At 36.3% G+C, this 25,748-nt stretch overlaps 2 protein-coding genes across 13 annotated transcripts; one reads left to right on the top strand and one right to left on the bottom strand.

Moving 5' to 3' along the window:
- Positions 1 to 590: 590 nt before the first annotated feature.
- LOC18042497 (separase) lies at positions 591 to 20,310 on the top strand. 6 transcript variants are annotated; one of them, XM_024182858.1, is made up of 27 exons: positions 591 to 1,302; positions 1,876 to 2,053; positions 2,133 to 2,240; positions 3,538 to 3,675; positions 3,778 to 4,271; positions 4,862 to 4,967; positions 5,115 to 5,240; positions 6,736 to 7,035; positions 7,112 to 7,228; positions 7,372 to 7,593; positions 7,706 to 7,828; positions 7,956 to 8,093; positions 8,187 to 8,555; positions 8,661 to 8,750; positions 10,209 to 10,472; positions 10,567 to 10,690; positions 10,806 to 11,636; positions 13,728 to 13,965; positions 15,226 to 15,328; positions 16,321 to 16,518; positions 16,683 to 16,738; positions 16,825 to 17,054; positions 17,151 to 17,400; positions 17,972 to 18,374; positions 18,893 to 19,132; positions 19,334 to 19,421; positions 19,545 to 20,310. In XM_024182858.1, the coding sequence occupies exons 1-27, from the start codon at positions 683 to 685 to the stop codon at positions 20,048 to 20,050; spliced, it is 6,660 nt and encodes a 2,219-aa protein (XP_024038626.1). In that variant the 5' UTR covers positions 591 to 682; the 3' UTR covers positions 20,051 to 20,310. The 6 variants fall into 6 exon arrangements, with proteins under 6 accessions (XP_024038626.1, XP_024038629.1, XP_024038630.1 ...); XM_024182861.1 differs by having other exon boundaries at positions 15,232 to 15,328; XM_024182862.1 differs by having other exon boundaries at positions 7,718 to 7,828.
- An 844-nt stretch (positions 20,311 to 21,154) lies between these two features.
- On the bottom strand, positions 21,155 to 25,086 carry LOC18042091. Of its 7 annotated transcripts, none has more exons than XM_024183986.1 (4): positions 24,912 to 25,086; positions 24,490 to 24,555; positions 24,187 to 24,280; positions 21,155 to 22,734 (listed from the first exon to the last, which is right to left on the bottom strand). In XM_024183986.1, the coding sequence occupies exon 4, from the start codon at positions 22,719 to 22,721 to the stop codon at positions 21,627 to 21,629; it is 1,095 nt and encodes a 364-aa protein (XP_024039754.1). In that variant the 5' UTR covers positions 22,722 to 22,734; positions 24,187 to 24,280; positions 24,490 to 24,555; positions 24,912 to 25,086; the 3' UTR covers positions 21,155 to 21,626. The 7 variants fall into 7 exon arrangements, with proteins under 7 accessions (XP_024039754.1, XP_024039759.1, XP_024039756.1 ...); XM_024183991.1 differs by having other exon boundaries at positions 24,207 to 24,280; positions 24,494 to 24,555; positions 24,912 to 24,930; XM_024183988.1 differs by lacking the exon at positions 24,187 to 24,280 and having other exon boundaries at positions 24,494 to 24,555.
- Positions 25,087 to 25,748: the final 662 nt, after the last annotated feature.

A 25,748-nucleotide genomic window follows, 5' to 3' on the forward strand; every position in this document is an offset into this window, starting at 1 on the left:
CATTTGCATTTATGCTTGTTTAAAACGGCGAGGCTTGGATTTAAAGAACAACGCGGTGGGCTTTGTGGGGTTGACTACAAATGAGTAAGGAATTTTTTTTTTGAAAATTACTGAAATAACTGAAAATTCCATCCCCTTCAAGTGCTGCACAGTTCTTTGAGGAAGTGAAATAATTGCAACAGATACTTGCCCAAATCCAATCAAATAATCCAACGAAATTTTCCTTTCACTTGCTTCAAGTAAAGAAGAAAAATTTATAGCGGACACATACTTCTCAGCCACACCTTCATATTTCAGTAATAGCATTGGAAATAAGGGTAAACAAGTCTTTTACTCAAATAACTGACAATTCCGTCAAAGTTAACGGCAAAATTCACTAATTAGGGTGTGCAGTGATAGTTGTTGAAATATTAGGGTTGGGGCCAAAGTTTGTTGAAACATACGGGGGTAGGCGAAAAATAACCCTTTTTTTAAACATTATGATTGAGCCGAGCCGGTCGGTTCACCACTTGGAATTTTATTATTATTATTATTTCATAAAAGAAAATACGCATATTTTTTTTTCAATAAAAATAGAATTTGAAATCGCCTCCAAAGGGGCTCGCTCTCTTGGCGCCCACAAATTCCTTCATTTTGAACTAATCTTCTGTTACACTCTTTTCTCTCTCTCCCTCAGCCAGCAATGGCGTCTGCTTCTACCGAATCGTCTCTCCTCTCCAAACTCGAAACCTCCGATTCAACTCCAATCTACTCTTTCTTCGCCAACTATCTCCGCCCGTTCTCAGATCTGCAAAACGAGAATACAAAACCAAATCCAAAATCAAAACCAAAAGCAAAACCGAATCAAAACCTAATCCGTCCACTCGCCAAGAAATTCCTCACATTCCTCAACAACTCCATCACCATTCTCCCCAAACGCCTCTCCAATTTACAATCCAAAGACGACCACCAAACCCTAGTCGACGAGCTCTACGACACCTACAGGCTTTGCTTGAACTGCCTGGAGTTAATCTCGTCGCAGTTGGCGTGCAAGCCGTACACGATTCAGTTGCAGAGGGTGAGGTTCGTGTGTTGCCTTGTGGCGTCGGGGAAGGGCGAGGATGCCGTGAGGGAGGGGCTTAGGGTTTTGGAGACTCTTAGAAGGATGGATTTTGAAGGGAAGTGCGGTGATTCGGAGTTTGGTAAGGTGTTTGTGGAGGCTGTGGCCGCGATAGTTCAGTGTGCGGCCGTGGGACGGAGTAAGGATTGTGAAGTTTATAGGAGAGTGCTTGTCTTGTTCCAAGAGGCTAAGTGTTGGTTCAGGTGATTTTCTTATCTATTTCTAAATGAAATTATGTTTTTGCGTGACGTGAAATGTTGGCTGTTGATTGTTGTGCTTTTGCTCAACTTTGAAAGCGCAGTTACTAAACTATTTGATAAACACGACAGTAGATGTAGATCAAAAGCCCCGACACCTCATTCCAAAATGTAGCTTTAAGAAAATTGAGATTGTGGTTATATATACTTTTAATTATTATTATGGCTTTCTGGCTTGCATGTGATAGTTCTTTGTTTGTTTGTTTGTTTGTACATCAAACATGCAGAAAATAGAGTAGTTGAACCTCGCTATTTTCTAGGGTATTGTTGTACTGAAAATTTTGATGCAACCTTCCGTGACTTTTACGAGCGAACTGAAAAATTCATTGGCTTAAGGTCTTAAGAGAATTGATTTTAGTTTCAGGGTGCTATCAGAGTGGTGTCTATGTGCTTCTTAATATGCAAAAGTATGTAACGACTTTGGATTTTAATTTTGCTAGAAGGTTTAAGCTTGCTGTTTAGACTTCAGATATTGGTGTGTAGTTGATCGATTAATTTATCTGAGTTTGAATATTTCAGGGTATTAGATGCAAATGCACATGCGAAGTTGCACAGGGTGCTTGTGTCCTATCTGGGGAAATGCACTCAACATTTGGTTGAAGAGATCATGTGTTTTAATAGAGATTTGGTACGTGAATTCTGTGAGGCAACATTGACTGAATATGCAAAGTCATCAATGAAAGATCAATTTTACAAGGTGAATGTATTTTCACTTTCCTCCAATTTATGTCACAATGAACTTTAAGCAATTGTTTGACTAACTTTCTGCAGTGCAGTTTTGTCGTCGGCTGTGCTTCACTCTGTTCTCACTGCAGGAGAGTAAGCCCTCTCTTATCATTGAAATAATACTTTGTGTGTTGGACTCCATTGCCTGTCAATGCAAGGTAAGATTAAGAGAATAATAGAAAAAGAATGATTCTTAACAGTTAGGGAATGTAGATAATGAATCTAACTTTATCTATAGTGACTCTCGGTGTTATTTTTCTTGACAATGTATCTTCAGATTACAATATGTGAATTCTATTTAATTGTATGTTATTATATATAGGTTCAATATATTAAATCTGATAAATTGCTCATGATTCTTCATTCTTAATACAATTTTGAGTTTCTTTTAAAAAAATTTCTGATAAATTGCTAATTGTTTAATGGTATCGAATGATTATTGCTAGCATTTCTGTTATCCTCGTTTAATACTTATATGGATATTATTCAAGAAACCTGTTTGTAGTTAATAAACTAGCATGGAACATGTCAGGTCTGGAGTTACTCGTTTGGTAGGGCTTTTTGTCCTGGGGAATACAGTCTTTTAAACTCTAAGTGAAGATTTTGTCCTTCTCATTTTACTCTGTTTGTAACTAGTTTTTCACCTCGGAAGTCGGATCTTTCTCTCTCTAATTAATTTTAACTGTGCTATTTTTTTGTGATCAACTTCATTATTAAGGTATCAGCGCTCACATGTTAGCTGCTTTCTTAGGAATTTAGTTCTTCCTTGCAGGGTATAATGATAATATCATGTGAACTTCAGAACATTATGATCTTTTTCATGTCTTATTTGTCACCTAAATTTGAAACATATTGTTGTTTTGTTTTCAAAAAATTTCCAGCTTTGGTTTAGCAAATTCATATTCCTATAAAATTTCTAAGAACTGTTTATGTTTTCTTTATTCTTTAAAATAGCTTAAATGTTAGAATTTGAGTATTGCTTATTGCAGGAAAAAGGAAAAAAAAAGAATTAGGACTTTGAACTGACATAATGATAGATAACACTTTAACAGAGGTGATGAAATAACTACTATTTAATGATTAGCAAGTTATGATGTGAATTCTTCCTATTCTTTGGCTATCCATTAAATTTGTCATTTGTGGTACAAATATTGATAAATACCAGAAAGTCTAGTCCATAAATAGGAAGAACCAAGGTTATCTTTCATGCATTTTTTGTACTTTTCCTTGTCCATTTTCTTTGAATGATGGGGCTAAGTTGCACTCTTAATATGTTTTGGTCTTCTATTTTCTGTATCAAACATGAAAATACTTGGTTTGGACCATTTATGTAGTGGTTTCTAAGTTGTAAGAAAATGCTGGTTGTTAAATTAAACTGTAATGTTTGGTGGATTCAACACTTTATTATTAAGTTCTAACCAGAGCCATCCCAAAGTTAATTTCTTATTTCTTCAGCAGGTGGAATCGGATAATACTGGAATAGAGCTGGTTGAACTTGTCTCTTATTGTGCCAACAAATGTCGCACTGCAGGTACAATTTTTTGCAGTACCGTTGCAGGACATCTGAATCACATAGGTGGTCACTTTCCCCAGGTATCTTGTGCACACACTCTGCTATTTACTTATGTGCATCTTTAACCATTATTTAGTTGGGTTGTTTTTGTATGATTAATTCAAGTTGAACTAATGTGGCAGGTTATAACACCTGTTGATTTGATTCTGAGGCTTTATGCTACTGGGTTGTACTTGACCAACTATGAGGTTAAGTTTAGAGGTGGTGATTTAACATCCACCAGAGCTGCAAAAGATGAGTTTGTGCTTAGTTGTTTGCCTGATGATGGGGATCAACTGCACAATTTAGCTTCTTTGCTTAGTGCATTGGGAAGTTACTTTTCTTTTTGCTGCGCCAAGAACTTTGTGTCATCTAGTGTGGAATGTGAGGATTCTATCAGCCAACTACTTTTGCAGCCAGATTCTGAGTCCTCTATAACTTCCATGCAGAAAAATAGAGAAGCTTATATGCTGTCATACTTAAATGCTTTGAAATTCTTGTGCCTTCCACTTGCTGAACAAGTAAATTTGGAGAAAAAAGAGTTAGTTTCTGACATTGAAGCTGCTTATATTAGCCCACAGCTCTGCAGCATACAGGATGCATTTTATCAGTTTTTTGATGTTTTTTTCTCTCAGAGGTAAGTGAATCAAAATTCCCAAGTAATCACTTGTTTGCTTTAACTGTCTCCAATGAGTTGGTTGTGCGCTAAGAGAGTTCTACTGTTCTGTTCTTTTTTGATTGGATGGTTCTGATGTTCTGTTGTGCACTTAATTTTGATTGGAAAGTTCTGATGTTCTGTTGTGCACTTAATTTTTGAACTTTGGCTATTGAAATGACTTTCATAATGGTCTGTAAGCTGTGTCCTAGTAGCTGCTTGTGCACTAAAAAAGTTGTTATGTTCTGTTTTGTGTTTTATTTTTAAAATCTTTGCTATAGCAATGCATTGAGTAAAGGCTAATTATCAATATGCTGATTTTTTTTGTCTTAAGGTATGTTGTCTGCTACAAAATTAATGTCTTTGATTGTGCTAGGAATAAATGTCTAATGCCCCTATAAAAAAAAATGAAAATGATGTTAGATTGTAACAGACCGTTTGAGTATGAGATTAGAGTTATGGATTATGCTGAGCTGGTGTAGATACATAGGACTTGGAATCATTTCTTAGAAACATTTTTCGTTTTTTAGTGCTTCTTTAAATTCTAAAATTTTGCTTGTTTGTATGTGCAGCCTTGCATCTGAAAGAAAGAGAGATGGGCTTGATGATAATAAGAGAATACTTAGTGTGACTGTGGCTGCTTTCATTCTTTCCATTACAATGGATCGTAAATTGAAGGTGGCAATCTTAATGTGTAACGCAGAGATGGCCTGAGTTTTTTTTTTTTTTTTTTTTTTTCTTGATGTTGCAATCTTCATTTACTTATTATTTCATATTGAAGTATTTCACTATTGCTTAGCTAATTTCTTCTCTTTCTTATTTCAGAAGACTGTGCTTTTGATTAAGCACATCATTGCTAATGAATGGATTCAACCTGAAGGGCTAAAATATCTATATGCCTCCCTTTACAATATTGGTGTACTTCTGTACAGAAATAAGCAAGTGAAGGAGGTACCTTTAAGGAGTGATGTGGTTTCTAACTTGCATTCTATATGATATTAGTGATTCTTGCTTTATACCTTTTTAATAATTGAGTGACTAGCAATCCCAAAAGCTTCCTCTAATGGGTAAGGGCCTAGAATTGTTAAATAAGATTAATCATTCCCCTTGACATGTGCACTTCAATCGAACACAATTTGCACCTGATAAATGCGGCAACAAACACTAACAACTCTTTGTAGTTTAACTAAATACAGTGGAGTGTATATAAACAAGATCACTTGGTCAACCTTGTAGTGATACTAATGTTAAACTACTCTTCAACCTAAAAGCATAAGTTTACAAGGATTTAAGTGCTCATGTTACTCATAACCTCTATCTACTTTAACAAATAAGAAATAGAATCATGTCAATTTGACGATTGGGTTCACTAAGTTTCTATTGGTCTATTGATGAAATTGTTATTTGCGGCTGCAGTTTGAATTATTGCAGCTTGAAGATGTATTTCTTTAATAAAAATGGTCTTCATGACAGCTGTTTTATGCCTTTACAGTTTCTTTAGTTCTCTTTCTTTTTTAAAAATTGTTTGTCGAGGCATCACATCAGATTGATTTTGTTCGGAGTCAATAAGAAATAACTAGATTTCAGAAATTTGGTTTTATTATTTATTTCTGCTACTGCTGCTCATACTTTGGCTGTCTGCTGTCAGTAGGACTGAGTCAGTTAGCCAGATAATTAATTGATAAACATATCTCCAAAAACATAGTTGACTAGATTTAAGCTCTACCTTTGGTAAGGTTTCCGGATGTTTGGAAATTAAGCGATATGAATGCATTAGTTAATCTAGGAAAGAAATTGTTGGCAGTTTATGCATTTTTGTGGCAGTGTAGACCTCTTTCCACTGAACCTATACTTTTGTTCTGATGATTTTCTTCAAATTGAATGCCACTTAGGAGCAGTGAAAACTGTCAAAAAAGCTAATATTTCTGCTTCACAGAGGCTTGAAACTCTCCAATATTCATTATTTGACATAATTATTTCTGGGGTTTGCATTTATTACAGGTGTATCTAGGTTTTTCTAAATGAATTCTGAATCCCACCACCAGGAAGTGGAAAAGGGAAGTTCTCTAGTTTTAAAATCACTGTGCATATAATAACCAAAAGATAATATGAAGACACATAGGTACGGACACTGATGATCTGGGAAAAAACGTATTTGCATCATGAAAAAGAGAGTTAGCGGCCTATTGAGACTTGTAATCATCAGTATCTGCAGAGAGGATATTGGGGAGTAGAGTTCATTGTTGACACATTCACACGCACATATGCACTCACATCTTTATCTGCAGAGAGGAGATTGGGGAGTAGAGTTCATTGTCGACACATTCACACACACATATGCACTTACTTTTTTTTTATCTTGTGAAGTCAAGAAAAGCAAGTATGTGTTGAATTCTTTGTGTTCAGAGGCTTGTGGCTTGTATGAGTAATTGATCTTTCTTTGCAGGCTTCAAAGGCGTTAAAATTATGTTGTAGGGCTGCATGGGCTTGTGTTGCCCGTCTATCCCAAATGTTTGCATGCAACTGCAACTCAGATGGGTTCCATGGTGGCATGACAGAAGGTGCTATTGTAGATTTTGTAAACGAGGCATGTACTAGAAGTGCTTTTCTTCTGGATGTTCTCCATCATCGTGGCAGTCAGAAGATGGAAAAAGTAATTGTAGATAGTCTGGAGAATTGGTCTATTGCTGCAATTTTGTTTAAAACACTGCCAGGTCCTTTGCCTTTGGTGAAACAGTGGGTTAAGGTAACATATGATAGCCGCAAATATCTTAGCTACGATTTTTCTTGTTTCTCCTTCCTAATCGTTGATTGATTGTCAGATAGAATGCAAACGTCGTAAGAATTTAGATGTAGAGGATGATGCTCCAACTTTATACTATTTGCTGTCATCTTCTGGAAAAGTCTCAGAGAGGACGGTCGGCATTATTTTAGAGCAGGTTTGGCCTCTTTATGAAGTGCTTATTTTACATTTTAATTTGAATGGAATTTAGCTTATGATGTTCCTCCCTATATAATATATGGGTTTTTCCTTTTCCCCCTGTATATGTAAACCATATTTTTGGTCCCCGAACCATTTCAGGAGCTTCATTCATATGAAGAATTGTATCCTTTGAGCCCAGAATTGTGTCACAGAATGCAAATGAAAATCAGTACCATCCTTCTGCAAAGTGTGTACAATTCAAGGAATAGTTATTTTCAGAGATCAGGAATTCTACTCAGAAAAGGTAGGGCATTGAGGGCCAGGGGAACTGAAGGTCTGAAGGACTGTATTCAGTGTTTGTCAGAGGCAATATGTGTTATGGTGATTTCCTTAGTTCTTGAATTGTTCTTCCCATTTCTTTGTAGTTGATAACACCTGCATTTGTGTATTCTTCGTCACCTTTAAAGTTGGGACTTGTGATAACTTAAAGTAGTTTCTGAAACAGAATGACATATCTGGAGACATGTCTCAACATGAAACTTTGCATTGCCATCAGTTAGCAGTGGCATACTGCTTACGAGCATTATGTACCCAGGAAGCTGAACCAAACTCTAAGGTGTTGATGTGTAAAAGGCTAGTCTCCAGAATTGAGTGATTAATGTCTAATGATATTAAATGTTACCTAATATCTCTGCTTAGTATTTCTCCTTACTGAGTGTTTGCTTCGTTTTACTTACAAACAGCAAGTTATTGAAGATATTGGGGCTGCCCTAAATCTGTGGTTGAGCGTATCAATTTGCTTTGAGAGCGAACGTTGCAATATGGTCTCTGAAAATACAATGCTACTACTCTATAATGTAGTCGATTTATTATCATTAAAGGTATGCTTGTCTGCTGATTAGGTGGTGTTAAGTTTGCAAGCTAGCGTATGTGCTGGAAGTCTGATTTTTTTTTTTCTTTTTTGGGAATCCCAGGGTTTCATCGAATTTCACAATAACATATATAAACTGATGCTTAGATTATTTAAGTGCAAGAATGTTCCATTGGAAAAGTATTTGTCCATTCTGTGGGAAAGTAGAAGGCTCAGTCATGCTCTTTGCATTTCACCTGTAAATGACGCATTCCTCGTGAACTTAGCGGAGCAATGTGGCGAACTTTCCAAGTCTATTGAATTCTGGATGGGCTGTTTACAGGGATCCCAACCATTACTGGTTGGATTCCAACAGAGTCTCTTATTTTTATTTGCTAATTCTTCTCATGGCTGTTACATTCGCAAAAGTTCTGTTCAGCCATGCATCACAATCAATGATGTTAAAGAGGCTGCTTCTGAGCTGATCTCAAGTGTAAGAATTTTCAATTTAGCACAAATTTTCTCTTAATCCTTTCTTTTTTTCTGGTTTTGTTATTTGATGTAAAATTATCCCTTTTTCTGCCTGCTACTCTTTTAGGTTCCTGTAACCCCTCGTTCTGTTTTCCTTGTTGGATATCTTTACTATGACTTATGCGAAAGACTCATTGCAAATGGACGACTGTTGGAGGTAACCAACATTAGATTTCCTTTCAAATTTGAGTTGTGACCAGTTCTTTTTGTTCTGAGAACATGTGCATGAGTTCTAGACTATAGATGTAATTTACACTTTGATGTTAAGAATGCATTTTTCTTCACTCTATTATTGGATTCCTCTCGCTCTGTCCTGTTTCCTTTCTTATTTTTGAGAAACTATTTTCATTATGAAGTATGGATAATAGATTTTATCTATCTATGGATTCCTCGTAGTTGCTCAAACGCTCTTGACAAGTACGAAGCTTTAGTCCTCTCTTGGGCAGCTGTGGGAACATTTTGAGTTTTTATGTCATTAGCTGGCTTGAAATTGAAGTGAGCTAATGAGCTGAATACTGAACATTTTTGTAATCACATGAGGACGCATCTTTCTTTTCTATGGGGCTAATGTCATGTGCCAGTATGGATGTTAATTTAGGTGGGTTTGCTTTGTGTAGATTGATTTCTCAATGTGGTCTATCTTGTTTTTAACATGTTGATGACCTTCAGATTGTGACATGTATTGGAGTGATTGGCTGCCACTTTGATTGGTTAATATTCCTTCCATCAGGCTCCACTATTTTGCCATTTCTGTTTGAACTTTATGGAAATAGTGTGTTTATCTTGACCGGATGAAGGAGTTCATTTCGTTGCACTAACCATATAACTTTTTTCAAGAGCTAACATTTTTTGATATGTTTCATTTTTTAATGTTCATTGTTTCTGCACTGAAGAATTTGCTTTGATTTTTATTTATTTATTTTTGGAATTCATATTTACTGACAACAGCGGCAGAGCCATGGGAAGCTGCCCCCGTTCAGTCCTTATTTATTTAATAAAAATTTTATTTGTAAAATGTTTTCTATTTCAGCCAATGCTGGGCTTGGGCTTAACATAAAAAAATAGGCCCAAATTTATATTTCAGTGTTAGAAAACTCATATTAAATGGGTAGATCAGGCCCAAAATCAAATGATTCAAAAAAAAAAAAAGGGCCAAGTTCTTTAGGTAAATCAAAATTTGCCCATTGGTTCAATAATTTGGTTTTCCTCCATTTAAGTTTTTTTCTTTCCAAAAACTTTCTCCTAATAATCTCCTATAGACTCACTCTATACGCAAATGCACAGACACATGCAAACTTGCACAAATTTGAAGGCATAAGGCATTTTTATTCCTCCCTTATGAATGAAAGTAGATTGATAAATTGGTGGGGATATTTTTGGTATTTAACGTAACAACATTTTCATTTTCCCTGATTGTTTTAAAGTGTATTCCAGTTGTTTTAATTATGCAAAGTTCCTGAAATAGGACTTGATTGATTTTGAGTTCTTTGACCTATTTCAACCTTCGTTTTTAATTTACACGGAGAAATCTTTACAGCATATTTTCAGTGGTTGCGGTATTATTTTTTCCTGTTCAATTGAAAATGCCGTTTCTGGCATGTTTTGTAATAATCAGGCTCTTTCATACGCTATAGAGGCCCATCGACTACGTACTCAACTCTTTCAAGAGAAATTTTCATACTCTGTTGAGAACAGTGTCAAAGAGTACAATGATGCTGGGGACATCAGTCAGAAACTACATTCCAGTCCTAAAGGTTTCAAACCATCTAGTTCAGTTGCAAGTGAAGTTTGGTCTTTCGATGCTTCTTCATGGAACGTAGATGGCTGCTATCTCAGTCCATGGAATGTGCTACAGTGTTATCTTGAAAGTGTCCTCCAGGTTTGACTTATCTTTCTTATTTATTCATTTTGAAATATTGGAATCAACATACACCCCTTTTATCTTATGGGCAGTGCTTTTACTTTTCACACAGGTTGGAATCATCCATGAATTAGTTGGAAATGGAGTTGAGGCTGAAGCCTTTTTACTGTGGGGAAAAAGCATCTCTTGCACTCAAAGTTTGCCACAATTTATAGTTGCCTTTTCTTCTATTTTAGGTATGAAAATCAACTTGTATATGTCCTGTTCATGGTTGTGACTCCTTTTTCTCTGCCTACTTGGTTTTAAAGGAGATGTTGCTAAAGCTTTCTCGTTACTCTTAAATATCACTAGGAAAATTGTACCGTAAGAAACAGCTTTGGGATCAGGCAGAAAAGGAGCTTAAGAATGCTAAACAAATTTTGGTAGAGAAAAGTATAAATTTATCATGCTTGAAGTGTAGATTGATTCTGGAAGTGACTGTTGATCAGCAACTTGGTGATCTATCACGAAGTTATTCTGGTTGTGATGATAGAGGGAATACTTTGATCGAAAGGCTGTCTAATGCTGAAAAACTCTACAAATCTGCCTTAGACAAATTAAATCTTTCTGAGTGGAAAAACTCGATTAGTCTTCCTGAAGAAGCTAGGTCGGAGAGCATACTGCCTAAAAAACCTTCTATACAAAATGTTGAACATGGTGCTGGCAATACTTCTGTCCATTCTACCTTGCATCAGCCAGATACAGTGGAACTTACAGCAAGGAACCAGTTGAGTGCAAAGGTGGGGGGAACTAAGTGTAGAAAGACTAAGAATGCACTAAAATCGTTGGTAAATGATCAAAATTTGGACCTTGATCCCAATTCCAGGATAACTCGTTCCAAGTGTCGGTCTTCTCAAAACCAATCTGTTAACAATTGCGTTGAGGAACGATCAGGTGTTTCAAAACATGCTAAAAATAACAATTTATCTGATCTTCCTGACATTCTTAGTCAAGGGAAGTCAGTCTTGGAGGCAAAAAGTTTTGTTGATACTGGGTATCAAGCTGCTTGCATCTGCAACAAAATGAAGTGCTGGCAATGCCTTCCTGGGGAAGTTATTGAATCTGGGTTGCTAGACAATTTATTACGCGTGAAATGGGAGTTCACTCGCAGGCGTCTATCGCTGAGAGTACTCGCTGGTATAGGTATGATTGCAACTGCTTGTTTTAACGTTACTGCTATTATGCATGCAAACACTCATGTACACACTCACATTAGTTTGTGTGAAACATGTAAAATTTTAACTAAAGATGATATGCTTACCATATGAAACATATCTTTTGATCCATCCTCCTAAACATTAGGTCAGGTTTTAACTGTTTAATATGTGTTTATTGTGTCATCAAATAGTTGTTTAATCTTATTTCATTTGACATGATATAATTACTTCCTGTTGAATATTCTAAAGTATTTTGATGTCATATGTCTTCTCAACTGGTGAAGGTGCTTTATAACAATGCACGTTAACTTGCTTCATAATTTGTGTTACAAAATGGGGCTCTTCATTATGACGGCATATATAGATATGTATGTCGATTGTCATTGGTTAATATCCTCTTGATTAAGCAACTCCAGATTCACCAGTACACTCATGTAAAGGGTGATTATTTTGGAGTTTTAGAAATTGGGCTGGGGGCAGTGGGGGATGGATGCTGCTAAATTAATTGTAAGATCGTGAACTAGTTTGAGAAATGGTACTTATTTACAGCCAAGACCACCAATACAGAAGGAGTTGAATTGTATCCAGGTTTCCTTAGAATATTTGTTATTTTTTGCATGAATTCTGAAAGTTCAAGTTCTTTAAATTTTAAATATTCTTCGTTTGATACTTTTATGCAGATTTACTGACAGTCTGGTATTTGTGTTCATGTGTTGGTCTAACACTTGAAAGCAGGCTGAAAAGTTGCTTACCAAGATTTTAGTTTTAGAAACAGTCAGGGAAGGTAATTGGGGTTTCAATTCCCCCTATTGAAAGTTTTTGGAGATGATAATAGTTTATCTCCCTACAGGGGCCACCTTTCTGGGATTTAATGTCTTACACTAGTGTCTTGATATCAAGGTTTGGGGTCTGGCAGTAGTCCCCAGTTTCAAAATCGGTATAAATAACAAGGGATTTCCATATTGTCCATAAAAGAGACTGAAAGTGGCCAGCAACCTGAAACAGTGAACTGTCTTCATCTACCGTTGTTTTCCTTTCAACATGAGTTTGTACCAGGTCTGCTTGAACCACAAGCCAAACTGTATTTTCCTCTGGTACAATGTAAAAATCAGAGATGACTGAGTTAAGGCTGATGGGTCGTGTGCACAGACACACCATGACGGCTTATTGTTGGGTTTGCTTAGAAACATAAAAGAAAGAAGTCTTTGCTTCAGGTGGCGCTTTAAGACCTCTACTATAGAATAATTTCAAACTTAAAAATATTATCTTTCTTTGTTAATTTGGAAACTGTCTGTGAGAAATTGATTTATCCTTTCATGTTTGGCTATGTTGATGGGCATAAGGGCTAGAAAAAAGAAAGCTCCTACTAGATTGATAGACCAAATGTGGGGTAATGACGATGCAGCTACTGTGATGCATCTTTTGTATGGTTCAAATCATGAGCTAACCTGGGGTTTTCTGAGCTCTCACCTTCCGTAGACTTTGTAGGTATTAAATTCTTGTTGTGACTTTGACCATTGCTTATGATTTCTGGGAAAGATTGTGGAATTTAAAGATTCTTCTTTCTCCTTCATTCATCTAAACTAGGAAGGGATGTTGGCTTAAATCTGTGTTTTTGAGTTTGTTTTTGCTGTGAGATCTTATAGTCGTCATATATAAAATCTGATCAGTGTTCTATTTTATAGATCTTTTTGGATTTTATAGATCTTTTTGTGATCTTATTGGAGTTCTTTTTTGTACATGTTTTTATTCTTAATACAGGTTTCTTTGTTTGCCATTCTCCCCCCACCACCCACACACAAAAAAAAAATTTTTTTTAGCATTAGATACTTATTTTTAGCACGACATGTTTCCCATCTCACGTTTACATAGAGAGGGAAAGTGCTAGTGTGTCTTTAGATGGACATAGATACTTATTTGTAGAAATTGATATATACTCGTATAACCTCACTTGCATGTGAATACTTATGTCAATGAGTAGTTTCTTATCCCGAATCATAGACCAACCTATGATTTTTTGAAGAGCCTCATTTTCTTTGTTTGCTCTTAAGATATAATTATCTTTTTTCTGTTTCAGGAAAATGCTTTGGAAATCGTGATCAGACTCATGAGGCACACAAAATTGTTTTTCAAAGTGTATCTGTCCTCCTGTGCAGAAACTCATTTTCTCATACTGACTCTTCTCTTCCAGTGACTGTCTTGCTTGATTTAATTGGTAAGGAGTACTCAGAAGATGTTTTTGCTGTTGAACGTGCGGGAGTACTTTACAACCTTTGTTGGTTCTCTTTGAAGGGTTACTGTTCTATGAAATCCAGGTACTTGTTATTCTAGGTACTGATGTCTCTGTATTTGTTTATAAAGAGGTTAGTGGTGTCTCAATTTCCAACAGAATTAGTCTTCTTTTTCCTTTACAATTAAGAAGGGTTCAGGCATGGGTTTTTGCAATATCTTCCTCAATTTTTTCCTCAGTGCCATCAATGAATACCACCATTTGTGGTGCTTTAGTTGGATAATTTAGAGTCATCAAACATTTAATCATCACTGAGAATCACTAATTCCATTATTTCTGCCTTCTCAAATTCAGATCAGAAGAATATGCATTTGTCAATGAAATGTTACTGTTGCCAAATAACGGCAAAGGGCGGTGGAAGTGATCGAGGAATTAATTGCCCAGCTTTAGCCTTGTTAATATCTTGGGTGGGGTGTTTATGGAATAAGGGTGGATCTTGAGACTTTTACGGTTTTCTTAATTGGTTAGGATGAGGAACTGCAGTAATTTATTTTGATAAGAAAAATTACAAAAGCTATTATTTAGCATATTCATGTCTTCTGAGGTTGGCAAGATAAGAGAGAGGGAGTAGTTGGGGAGATATGTAGAGATATCAGATGTAAGGGAGAGAGGTGGATGAGAAAGTATTTGCTCTCCTGTCCTGAATGTTGTAAGTCTGAGACACATTTTGAGGCTGAATGAGTGTGGAGAGTTATGACCTCTTTTTGTAAGTAGTAATTAGCTAGTCAACTTATTATTCATGGCATGTCTGTGGTAATGGTATTAGACTCATATTGATAAAATATTTTATATGATATGCGGAGCTTGACACTTTTCTTATAACAGATATGGATGCTGTATGGCTTTGGACATTATTCAACCTTTTTTCACTGGGTCTAATTCTTTTCATGACTAAAAAATAATCACTGAAGTTTAATAGACAGCTGTAATTTGAATGCATGGTGCAATTGAACCCCCTGGTCCCTAAGGCTGTCTCAATCGTCTAAGCCACTCATAATCCTCCATTAAAGTGTTTGTGATATTGTATAAGCATAAATTTATGCAAGATAAGAATATATATAATTTGTAGTTTTGACATGTAATTGCAGCATTAGGAGGGTAGCTTTGTTATTGTGATAATGGGTTTTTTTGTAGTCGCCCTAGATTACATTTTATTATTCTGACTTGTGTAAATTATTTACGCTATTTTTAATTGATTCAGCTCTGATAGCTTCTTTACAAGTGTTTTTCCCCCCCAATTAACTTCCTTTTGCTTTTCTCTTCTTTATTTACCATTGTTCATCAGGAACAGTTGCTGTGATCTGTCTCACTTACAGTTGCAGAAATTAGTTTCTTGGTTGATGCTGGCCTTTGTGCTTTGCCGTGAGGCTCCCATTCTTTTTCAGAAGGTTAAAATGTTACTCTTGTTTTCCCTCCTGGTTTTGAAATTCGCTCTTATTGTTGTACATAACATTATCTAACATGGTTTAAAGATTTTAGAAAAGGAAGAAAAATTGCTGATTTACCATTCCGTCATGGTTTTTCTATTCATGAGTTTTTAAATGTGCTCCATTTTGAGTTTGTATTTGTGTAATGACGTGTAAACTGTGGCTTATACGTGCTAGATAATTCATATGGAGATATATGGAGTTGTTGAACTCTCAATAATTTTTCAAGACTGCCCATGTTGTTGTGGGATTGTATCATTGCATGTGAAGTATCAATTCCACATTTCTATCTCTGCAGGCACCTGTGTACAAAAGTATAAGAAAGTTGGTGGTATTGATGCAGATTGCTGTCGTAGAAATCTTATTTCAGGATAGTTTATATGATAGTGGAATGTTTTTTTTTTTTCCTTCAGATGTTATATCAGAGGATCTTATCTACATAGTTTCCGAGTTTTCCTTTTTGAATGGTCTTTGGCCACTCTAAATAGGACAATAGGACCTTACGTTTATGTTCTTTTAGCATATTTGATTATTGATGTAATGAAAATTGGATTTCTCCCTAACTTCTCTGGTTTTCTCTCTTTACTAATTCTTTCTTTCTCTCCTTTCTCTTTTGCTTACTATCCTGCACCGCGTATGATGAATCTACTTGCAGTATGACGTCAAGTGTTGACTGTGTTCAAACAGGAATTATTTGAATTTAAATAAACAAGTCCAAATCAGATATGATCTCAGTCCTCAGTGTGTAACACCTTCTGAATTTAGGATGTAGAATTCTTATGGAATTTTCTGTGTTTTGCTCTATATTTAACTTAATTTTCATTGGTCCAATTGCAAGTTATTACCATTTATTTTGACAATTGTTGGTATTTTTTCCTACTTTTGTCCCTAACCCCCCTTCTCTGACTCTTCTTGATGTTTGAATTATTTTTTTGTTGATTTTGATAAAACAGGTTTCTAAACTGCTCGCAGTTATTTATGTACTCTCTTCCACAAGCAAGCTCTTTTCTCTGTCATCTTCCTCCAAAGTACTCTCTGAAAGTCATTGGGCTTCTTTTTTTCATCAAGCTTCACTTGGAACTCATCTTAATTACAAGTTCTTATCAAATATGAGTTGGCGATTTAAAGCACAAGACATTGTGGATACTGAGGTATGTCTGCTTTCTTCATAAACATCTTGGTCGCTTAGCATCCAGTTGTTGTATGTCAGAGAGGACATCCACCTTTATCTCTCTTTTTATCTTTCCCAATATCCTAATAAGTACGTGGAATTGAAAACATAATTTTGCTTGGATTTGGTAATTTATATTTGCAGGCCTCACATGTAACTGGCTCATCTTGCATCAAGACAGAAACGGGCAAATTAATCAGGTCTGAGCTGCTGCATTTTCAGGACACATTTTTCTGGATTAAATCACATCTTACTAAATCTGTCTTTATTTTATTCTCTGCTGTAGGATTTCTCCTGAATCCATCAAAGATCTTGAACAATTTGTAAAAGATTTTCTTTTGAGCCTTCCTTGCACCACCGTAATCTGTGTGACTTTGCTAGGAGGTGCTTATACTAGGTTATTACAAGAGTTGCTACCGCTCCCTTCATGTGTTCATGCATGGATGATGTTGTCACGCTTCAATTCTATAAATCAGCCTATTGTTGTCCTTCTACCAGTAAATGCAGTACTACAAGGTACTTTGCTTTATATAGAGATTGGAAATCCTTAGATCATTCAAATACACACAATTGTACTTCTCTTTGTTATAACTATTTTGCTGTATTTATCAGAGGATGCAGACTATGACGATGATGATGCAATTACTAGCTTTAGGGAATTGCGTGAGATTAAGGATTGTGGTAAAAACTGGCACTGCCCCTGGGGTTCCACCATAGCGGATGATGTAGCTCCAGCATTTAAACTAATAATGGAGGACAACTATTTATCGTCAAGAAGTTCCTACGGAGATTCACTGGGGCAAAGATCATTGTGGTGGAACCGGAGGACAAAGCTTGATCAGCGTCTTTGTGAATTTTTAAGGTAGTCACTTTCTCGATCTATCTATGTATCATATGTTTATGATGGCACAGTTGCCAAACATGTCAATCTAACTTCATGGTTAGAGTTCTTAGTTTTCCCTTGGATGCACTTTGGTGTATATGACCTATAGTACTTTTCTTCATTGGAGCTTAATGTTATATCTAGGCCATTTCATATGAGCTTAAGCTTTTTGTGTCAAGTGGTAATTTACTTGGTGTTAGAGCCAGATAGATGATCTATTGGTATTCTGTTGGGATACCTCTACTGTATTTATTAAACCATAACGAGTTGATATTTGTGTTTGTTATATTTATAGTTATGGTGATGTTTGATCCATGTGTTGCACCTGTTAGAGCATAATACTATTCTTAGTCCCTTACCTATAAACTTAAATTTTTTTAATATTTTGGTCTTTAACAAACTTATTGAGCTATTCTGGTAATGGCAGCTGAAAATTCCATACAATCATAGGCTGCCATCTGCCGTGGTTCATATTTTATCCTCGGCTTGGAAGATTAAATTTTCTAGAACTGATATATTAGTAGCTCCTAATTATCTTTTCATATATCAGGAAATTAGAGGATTCATGGTTGGGTCCTTGGAAATACATGCTTCTAGGAGAATGGTCAAACTGCAAGAACCTGGACACAGTACATAAAAAACTGGTCCGTGATCTGAAATGTAAATGCAAAGCTAACATAAACGAAAGCCTTCTTAGAATTGTTCTTGGAGGTTTGAAGGGTGCTTTTAAAGGCGAGGAATGTATAGCACAACTGTGCTTCAAGAAAGGTTGCTACGTGGGTACAGTTGGATATTCTGATAACAGTAGTTGTGGGACCTCATCTGAGGCATCAAATGGAGTTGAAAGACTTTCTGAGTTGGCCCTTCAATTAATACACAAAGCAGTGGATGAACTAGAAGATGACTCTGGACATAGAGAACCTACTATTCTAGTGCTGGATTGTGAAGTGCAGGTGAGGCTTTAAATCCTTCATCCTGTGTGTTTCTCTGATATTGTTTTTGGCAGTTTGCATTCAATGTCTATTTATTAAGAAGCCAGTTTTTGTTTTTTTGGATAGCTGTAAAATATGTTTAGTGATTCAGTTTCTTCTGTTATTCAATGTGATATAATAGGCAGCTATCAACTCCTTTCTATTATTTGCCGGTTTGGATATAGATGGGGTTGTGTAGAGGTGTTTATGGTCTTAAGCAATGGGTTCAGATTAGTCCCTTTCCATTTTGGAAGCGTTAAGTTGGACCTTCCTTTGTAGATGTCTTCTAGTAAGTGCATCACCTGAATGAAAATCACTTCATATTCTTAATGGTCATATTTGGGCTTCACACATATAGCTGATTTTAGCATTTAACATGTTTCTAATTCAAACCTGATCAGTGGATTTTATTGGCATTATTTTGGAATGATCATGATTTGCCCCTTCTTAGTAAACACACAGATGTATACCTAACTGGTTAAACTGGTGACTGTTGGCAGATGCTACCATGGGAGAATTTACCTATACTGAGAAACCATGAGGTCTATCGCATGCCTTCTGTTGGTAGCATAGCTGCAACTCTGGAGAGAATCCACCACCATGAACAGCTTGTTAAGGGGCTTCTTGCTACTTTTCCTTTGATAGATCCCATGGATGCATTTTATTTGTTAAATCCCAGTGGCGACCTCAGCGAAACACAACTTCTGTTTGAGGACTGGTTTAGAGATCAAAATTTGGTGGTATGTCTGATCTGGCCTTTTGTAAGAAAGAGCATGATAGAAAGGCCAGATCTTAAAATCACATTGTAGACCCATTGCTCTGCACTTTCTTGTGGACATAAACATGCACTAATAAGTACTTGCATGAATCTCAATTCTCATCATAATACATCAAAGTCGATTCACAGAAAAAATCTTTAAGCAATTTTGTTTGAATTACAGGGGAAGGCTGGATCTGCACCCACAGCTGAAGAACTGACTCTAGCCTTGAAAAGCCATGACCTCTTCATATATCTTGGCCATGGAAGTGGTATGCTGAATTAATTAATTTGTAAATGATAGAAGGGTGTTCCATCTGTCCTTTTGTTTCCTCTGTTGTTTTGTTTGACGAAAGTTCCCTGATTATTGATTTTTTATCATTCTGGCCATAAAGGTTCACAATACGTTTCTAGGCATGATCTTCTGAAGCTGGAGAAGTGTGCTGCTACTTTCTTGATGGGATGCAGTAGTGGTTCTTTGTCATTAAACGGTTGTTACATTCCGCAAGGTACTCCTCTGTCCTATCTGCTAGCCGGGTCCCCTGTAATTGTTGCCAACCTTTGGGACGTTACAGACAAGGACATAGACCGTTTTGGGAAGACCATGCTTGATGCTTGGTTAAGGGAAAGGTCAAGTGTTCCCATGGGCTGTGACCAATGCTCTTCAGTTCAAGATGAGGCCAAGAACGGAAGAGGCAAAGTTAACAAAAAAAGAATGTTGCGGAAGAAATTACCTGAAACTTCGGATATTAGTTTATGTAACAATGGTTGTGATCATAGACCAAAGCTTGGATCATTCATGGGCCAAGCTCGTGAAGCATGTAAACTCCCTTTCTTGATTGGGGCTGCACCGGTGTGTTACGGTGTCCCAACCGGTATAAGAAGAAAACCAAGTTTATAGCACTAGAAAAGAAATCATTTTCTCTTGCCCGTTAGCAAATAGCAATCAACAATATAGTTGCTGTGCCAAAGAAGGTTTGGCAACTATTCACTGTTTCAGTTTCACTATTCCCCATACGTAATATAGGTCTATCAAACACGGACTCTGTTCAACTAAATTATGTAAATTTTCGTGTACCTTATGTAATCCTAGTCAGATAGAGTGGGGAAAAAAAAGGAAGAAAGAAAGAAAATGTTTCTCTTTTCCATATTTCTCCTTCATTTTGAAATCTTTTGGTCCGGGTAATAGAGAAATTTTTTGAGCATTTACCAATTAGAAATGTGAAGAAATTGTCCACATTTGTCTCCTTAACTCTTAAGCATGTGATAGCAAGGAAAAATGTTTTACTAATTACTACTGAATACTGATCACCTCAGGGAATTTTCAATGACGTGTTTAAATTTCAATCAGGGATTTGTTTACAACACATACTATTTTTTAGCTAGGATGATTGGCATCCTTGAGAATCAAGTGAAATGGGATGACATCCTTCATCTCGGAGAGTTTGGTTCCTTTCTGAAGATGTTCAAATGGGATGACAATTGTCAAAGTGAAATTCCTATTTCTGGGAGTAACGAAACACTGCTAGCTCAAAAGATGGTAGACAAAAGAAGTCAATGACGGTGTATTTTTCTACGACACAACATCCGATAGAATGACCACACACTTAGGTGGGGGTCACAGCCGTCCGAATTCTCGTGCTCCTAAGCCGAGATTGCAAAATGCCTCTGATTTTCTTTGAACGATCTTAATCTCACGGATATAGGGTATTTACTCAGATAGAAACTGCATTACGTTGAACTGTGTCATGTCAACGGCCAATGGGGTTCTGCAATTTACTAACTGCTATAATCCGTCTGGCTGCCAGAGTTGGATTTAGAAGCAGTAAGATGCAAACCAATCAAACTTATCCACAATCAAAGATCTAATAGTCACTACATACATTGGAAACAGTCAGTCATTTACATGTTTCCCATCTCAAATAAATTCCCAGGTAATAATGTTTCCCTGGGCATTGGATTTAGAAGCAGTAAGATGCAAACCAATCAAACTTATCCACAATCAAAGATCTAATAGTCACTACATACATTGGAAACAGTCAGTCATTTACATGTTTCCCATCTCAAATAAATTCCCAGGTAATAATGTTTCCCTGGGCATGTTCAGATAAACATGCTTATTGAAAAAATTACAATGAACATAATTTCACAGATGACCAAACAAATTACAAGGTTTACAAAGGTTATTTGCACGATTAACAATATTTATGGTTAGACATACAGGAGGTAGAAGGAAAAAGGTAACTGGGAAATTACATCTAAAATTACATAACAGGAAAGAAATTGGTTTTCTACCTCCCATTTCTTCTCAGCCAATCTATCATGTAGATTTTGCAAAACAAATGAGAAGTACACCAACACATCAAGTCAAAATGCTTTATATTTTTTATTTTTCTAAACTTTCATCCTCCTACGACTATGTATCAACAGACCTTTTCCCACCCTCCTCTTTGTCTTTCAATGTGATTTTTCTTTAATTATCTACCTCTAGCCTCATTGACTTCTCTACGCCTACGTCTCCTACCTGAACGGTTCAACAACACTCTGCCGTGGCGGCGGAGGCGGCTAACCAATGACATACCTTCATGGTCGTTATTACCGTCATTGTCTTCATCATGATCAGAGAAATCCAAACCACCGACAGGAGTTGTATGCCGAATTCCAACATCATTCTCATCTGATGTACGGTGTAAGGTCCTCTCTGACTGCCTTGCTCGCCTACTGAGGTCATTCCCTGCTCCAAATGCATGCAACAGCAAAAAGACATTCACCAAATTACCATCAAAGCCTGCCTCAAACCCTCCATCTCTTTCTGCAGAATCAGCAACAAATCTCCCATCCTCTGCATCAGTGTCGTAGCCATAATTATTTCCTTCTATTACATAGTCTCCAAAAACCATTGCTCCGGGCATTGTTGACCTTATTGTGCTGATCACATCGTCTCGCTCGCGCTCACGCTCAAACCTTCTCCATTTCTGTTCAAGAAGTGGATCCACTTCACGTGGCCTTGCAGATGGATGATCTGCCTTCATGTGTTTCCTCAGCTCCTTGTAAGTTCCGACAAAAGAGCAGTCTTCCTGCATACAATTTCTCTGTTTTGCATTCAGAAATTCTCGCGCAGGTTCCACCACAGTCCAACCTTTCACCTGGCCTCTGCAAAGGGGGCATGCAAGCTCCATAACTTCACACTTCTCTGTGGGCAAGCTGGAATCAGGTATCAAGAGACTATCAACTGAACCAGGCAAGGACTGTCCATGATTAGATGAGATTACTTTGGTGTAGGCTTTCTTGTACTGGTCAAGGCAGTTTGAAAATCGGAAGCTTGTTCCACACATATAGGGTCGGCAGCCCTTGTCATGAGAAGAACAAAGGAGAAGGACAGCATTGTGTGGGCACTCCATGCACACAGAGCATGTTGCATCCTCCCAGTCTTTCTTATCCAAGGCTTTGGAGCACTTTTTTGGGTACAATCCTCTGCCGGTTGTATTGTGATTAAGAGATGGAAATGAGTACGGGGTTGGCCTGTGTTGTCGGGAAGCAACCCTGCACCTTCCTCTGCTGCCTTTTGCCATTTTCAAACTACTCCTGAAGAACACAACTTTACAACCTTATAATTACCAAGTTCCAATAATAAAGATATGCAAGAAACCATGCATATCTTTCTGTTGTTTCTCATTTGTCAAGAAACAAAGTGTAAAGTCCGTACAAAACTATTACATTGATGAAAACATATATTTCTAAGAACAAGATATCATTTATCACGAACTTTGAAGTGGGAAGAGAAAGGGCTCCAAAGACATGTAAATAAGCAAACATCAATTCCATAATATCCAGAAAAGGTAGCTTTCTGCACAAAGTATTGAACTGCTTTGTAAAAAGCTACTAGGTTACCCATATCATATCATAACAGCTCAAAAAATCTGAAAATTTCAAAGCAACCTGCTAGCAAACAACTAGTCATGTTCATACATTACATTATCTATTGGCTGCTTTTCTAAAACCAATGCATCATAGTTAGACAGCTGCACTTTTCTCCATTCTCTAGAAAGAAATTGATTTCAAGAAAAATGAACTAAATCAACACAAGTGAATACATCCTACCATTAGAAAAAGGAATCCCTTTTTACCATACACAGTTAATTGAAAAATACTCACATCTCCTCATTAAAGCATGCAACTCACAGCACTCGTGAAAACCCAAGAAAAGAAATTTTGTAGAAATAACAAATACCAGCTACCAATTACTGCACTATTTCCTACACTGTCTGTTCTTCAAATCAACATGAAAATGGACTTTAGTCATCATACTTTACATTAATCTTAGAACTTCTGACATAAATTCTCTCAAGAATGAGTGAAACAGAATCTTTAATAACTTTTCCCTCCCTCTTCATTTTTAATGTCCTCCCTTTCAATATGGGAAAATTGAAAACCAAAAGTTTCAAACAGCGGCTGAACAAGTATATTGAGTGTATGGGAGAGAAACATCAATTATTCATTTCTTCGGAAGAACAGGATGAATACTTGACAAGCATCGGTGCAAGAACAAGAAAAGCAAAAGACAATAAAACTGTAAGTTTGAACTTCAAAGCCCTCAAACATAGATTTATCACGCACTTTGTAAAGACACCAACAAAGCCTCAAAGATTCCAGTACTATTTTGCGTCATACTTGCTGATTTTTTTTTGTAATCCAAAGTAAGTAAACACTAAAATGTTTTCTGAACATAAAAAAGATGTCAAATGGCAAATGCTATTTATGTGTGGTCAGGCATCACTGAACTTAACAGAAGACGGCATATATGCATGGTACTTATCTTTTCCTAATATATCAATTCTAGTGCCAACTGCATCCTTGTTGATAGTCTTAAGCTGAAACTACTCATAGCCAAATCATCACCGAAAAACATGTTCATATCCCAATTTCCCATGGTTTCAGTTAAGCAATTCAGCTTTGCACCCGTAACACATATGATATGAGATTTCAGTCAAAAGAACAGATAAAATCTATTGGCTAATCAATAGAGAAACTCATTACCATCACTAAGGAATTCTCGCCGCTCAATTGTTCCAGGCAAGTCACATTCAGTGCACAAGCATTTGTCTAATTTTGATTCAGAATTGCACCCACACTATTAAGACAGTTTCCAAAAACAAAAAATGCCATTGAAATATACAAACTGTTATTAAACAAATATTAATAAGACAGTTAATAATTTAAACACAACAACAAAGCAATAGGTATAGAACTCTGAAGAAACGAACAGACCCATTACATAGAGCAATCAAAAAAGCATGTGGGTATATACAGAAACAGTAAAAAAAAATATATATATATTACCTGCCTGGTAAAGCGCAAAAAATCTAGATCGATGAACGAGAATTAAGTGAAGAAACCAAAGTGCATCTGATAGAAACATTCGCAACATAGTCAAGTCTTTACATATTTATATAAAGAGGATAAAGCAAAGAGAATCAAAACAACGTGTTTAAGCAAAAATTCACGCTACAAGACAGATAATACCATTAATATAAAAATATTAGAAGAACATGAAGCTTCAATTTTACCCACATGGATCTATACCTATCCCCCAATATCCATTTCAGATCCACAATCAATATTTTATTCCAAATAAACAAAAAAAAAATTTTTTTTAATTAAAATTCAGCAACTGGCAGTAGATTCTAAATCGAAAACATAATTTACAGGAAAATTGAAATTGTACTAAAATGAGTGGTGCAATTGAGATAAGAGTCAGTTACCGGGAAAATGTTGATATGCAAAAGTTTGCGCGAATTGAAATTAAAATAGTTTAAAAGAATTTATAAAATTTAAGGTGAAAAAATTAGGGTTTTAAATGGGTGACGGAATCGAGGCAGAGGAAAATTAATCGCTTATGGGCGGATCGATTGCTGAAACATCTCATTTTACATTTATCATTTTATGGGATTCGTTGAGTTGTTCGGACGCTACTACATGAGCCGATAATAAGATCCCTAAAGTTAATGTTATTTCAAATAAATATATAATATGTTTATTTGTTTCAAATAGATCCTAGTAATCGATGATTACTGTCAAAATGACTGAAATAATCATGTATTATACGTTATATTGGTACAGATGCTAACAATTAAATCTCCACCAAGTGGTGTCCATCTATTGAATAATAGAATGATAAATTTAAAAGTTATAAAATTTACTATTTAATAGATGAGTAGCATATAATATTTAAAAATTAAGTTGGAATTTAAATATTTAGAATTTGTAGCATTATTGATATTTAACATAAGAAACTTCATAGATGAGTGATTCATAATATTTGAAACTTAAGTTGGAACTCAAACTTATTACTATATAGTAGATGGCAAGTTGTTCATTTTGATAGGCAACAAGTATGGATCTATTTGATAAAATGGAAAAATGACTGCTCACTAAAGTAGATATAAAAATATCTAGGGATCTTATTGTCCGTAGTGTGTGTTAATATTACGGTATGACCCGCCTACTCCTCTTAAAAGATGACAGCACGCGCGGCGGAAGAAAATGTTTCGGACGCTCCGATACAGGTGGGAGATGGGGAATGGCCCACGCGCGTCTAG

This window comes from Citrus clementina, unplaced genomic scaffold (assembly GCF_000493195.1).
Source record: "Citrus clementina cultivar Clemenules unplaced genomic scaffold, Citrus_clementina_v1.0 scaffold_5, whole genome shotgun sequence".
NCBI classification, from domain to species: domain Eukaryota; kingdom Viridiplantae; phylum Streptophyta; class Magnoliopsida; order Sapindales; family Rutaceae; genus Citrus; species Citrus x clementina.

What these genes read in the sequence shown, in the direction of transcription:
- LOC18042497 (XM_024182858.1), top strand. Translation starts at nt 683, where the DNA reads ATGGCGTCTGCTTCTACCGAATCGTCTCTCCTCTCCAAACTCGAAACC. An exon ending in CTTCTGAGCTGATCTCAAGT is followed by an intron (nt 8,556 to 8,660) that starts GTAAGAATTTTC and finishes CTACTCTTTTAG; the next exon opens with GTTCCTGTAACCCCTCGTTC. An exon ending in TGCCTTTTCTTCTATTTTAG is followed by an intron (nt 10,691 to 10,805) that starts GTATGAAAATCA and finishes AAATATCACTAG; the next exon opens with GAAAATTGTACCGTAAGAAA.
- LOC18042091 (XM_024183985.1), bottom strand. Translation starts at nt 24,577, where the DNA reads ATGTTGCGAATGTTTCTATCAGATGCACTTTGGTTTCTTCACTTAATT. An exon ending in GATTTTTTGCGCTTTACCAG is followed by an intron (nt 24,281 to 24,493) that starts GCAGGTAATATA and finishes CTGTCTTAATAG; the next exon opens with TGTGGGTGCAATTCTGAATC. An exon ending in TTGCCTGGAACAATTGAGCG is followed by an intron (nt 22,735 to 24,206) that starts GCGAGAATTCCT and finishes TGTGTTCTTCAG; the next exon opens with GAGTAGTTTGAAAATGGCAA.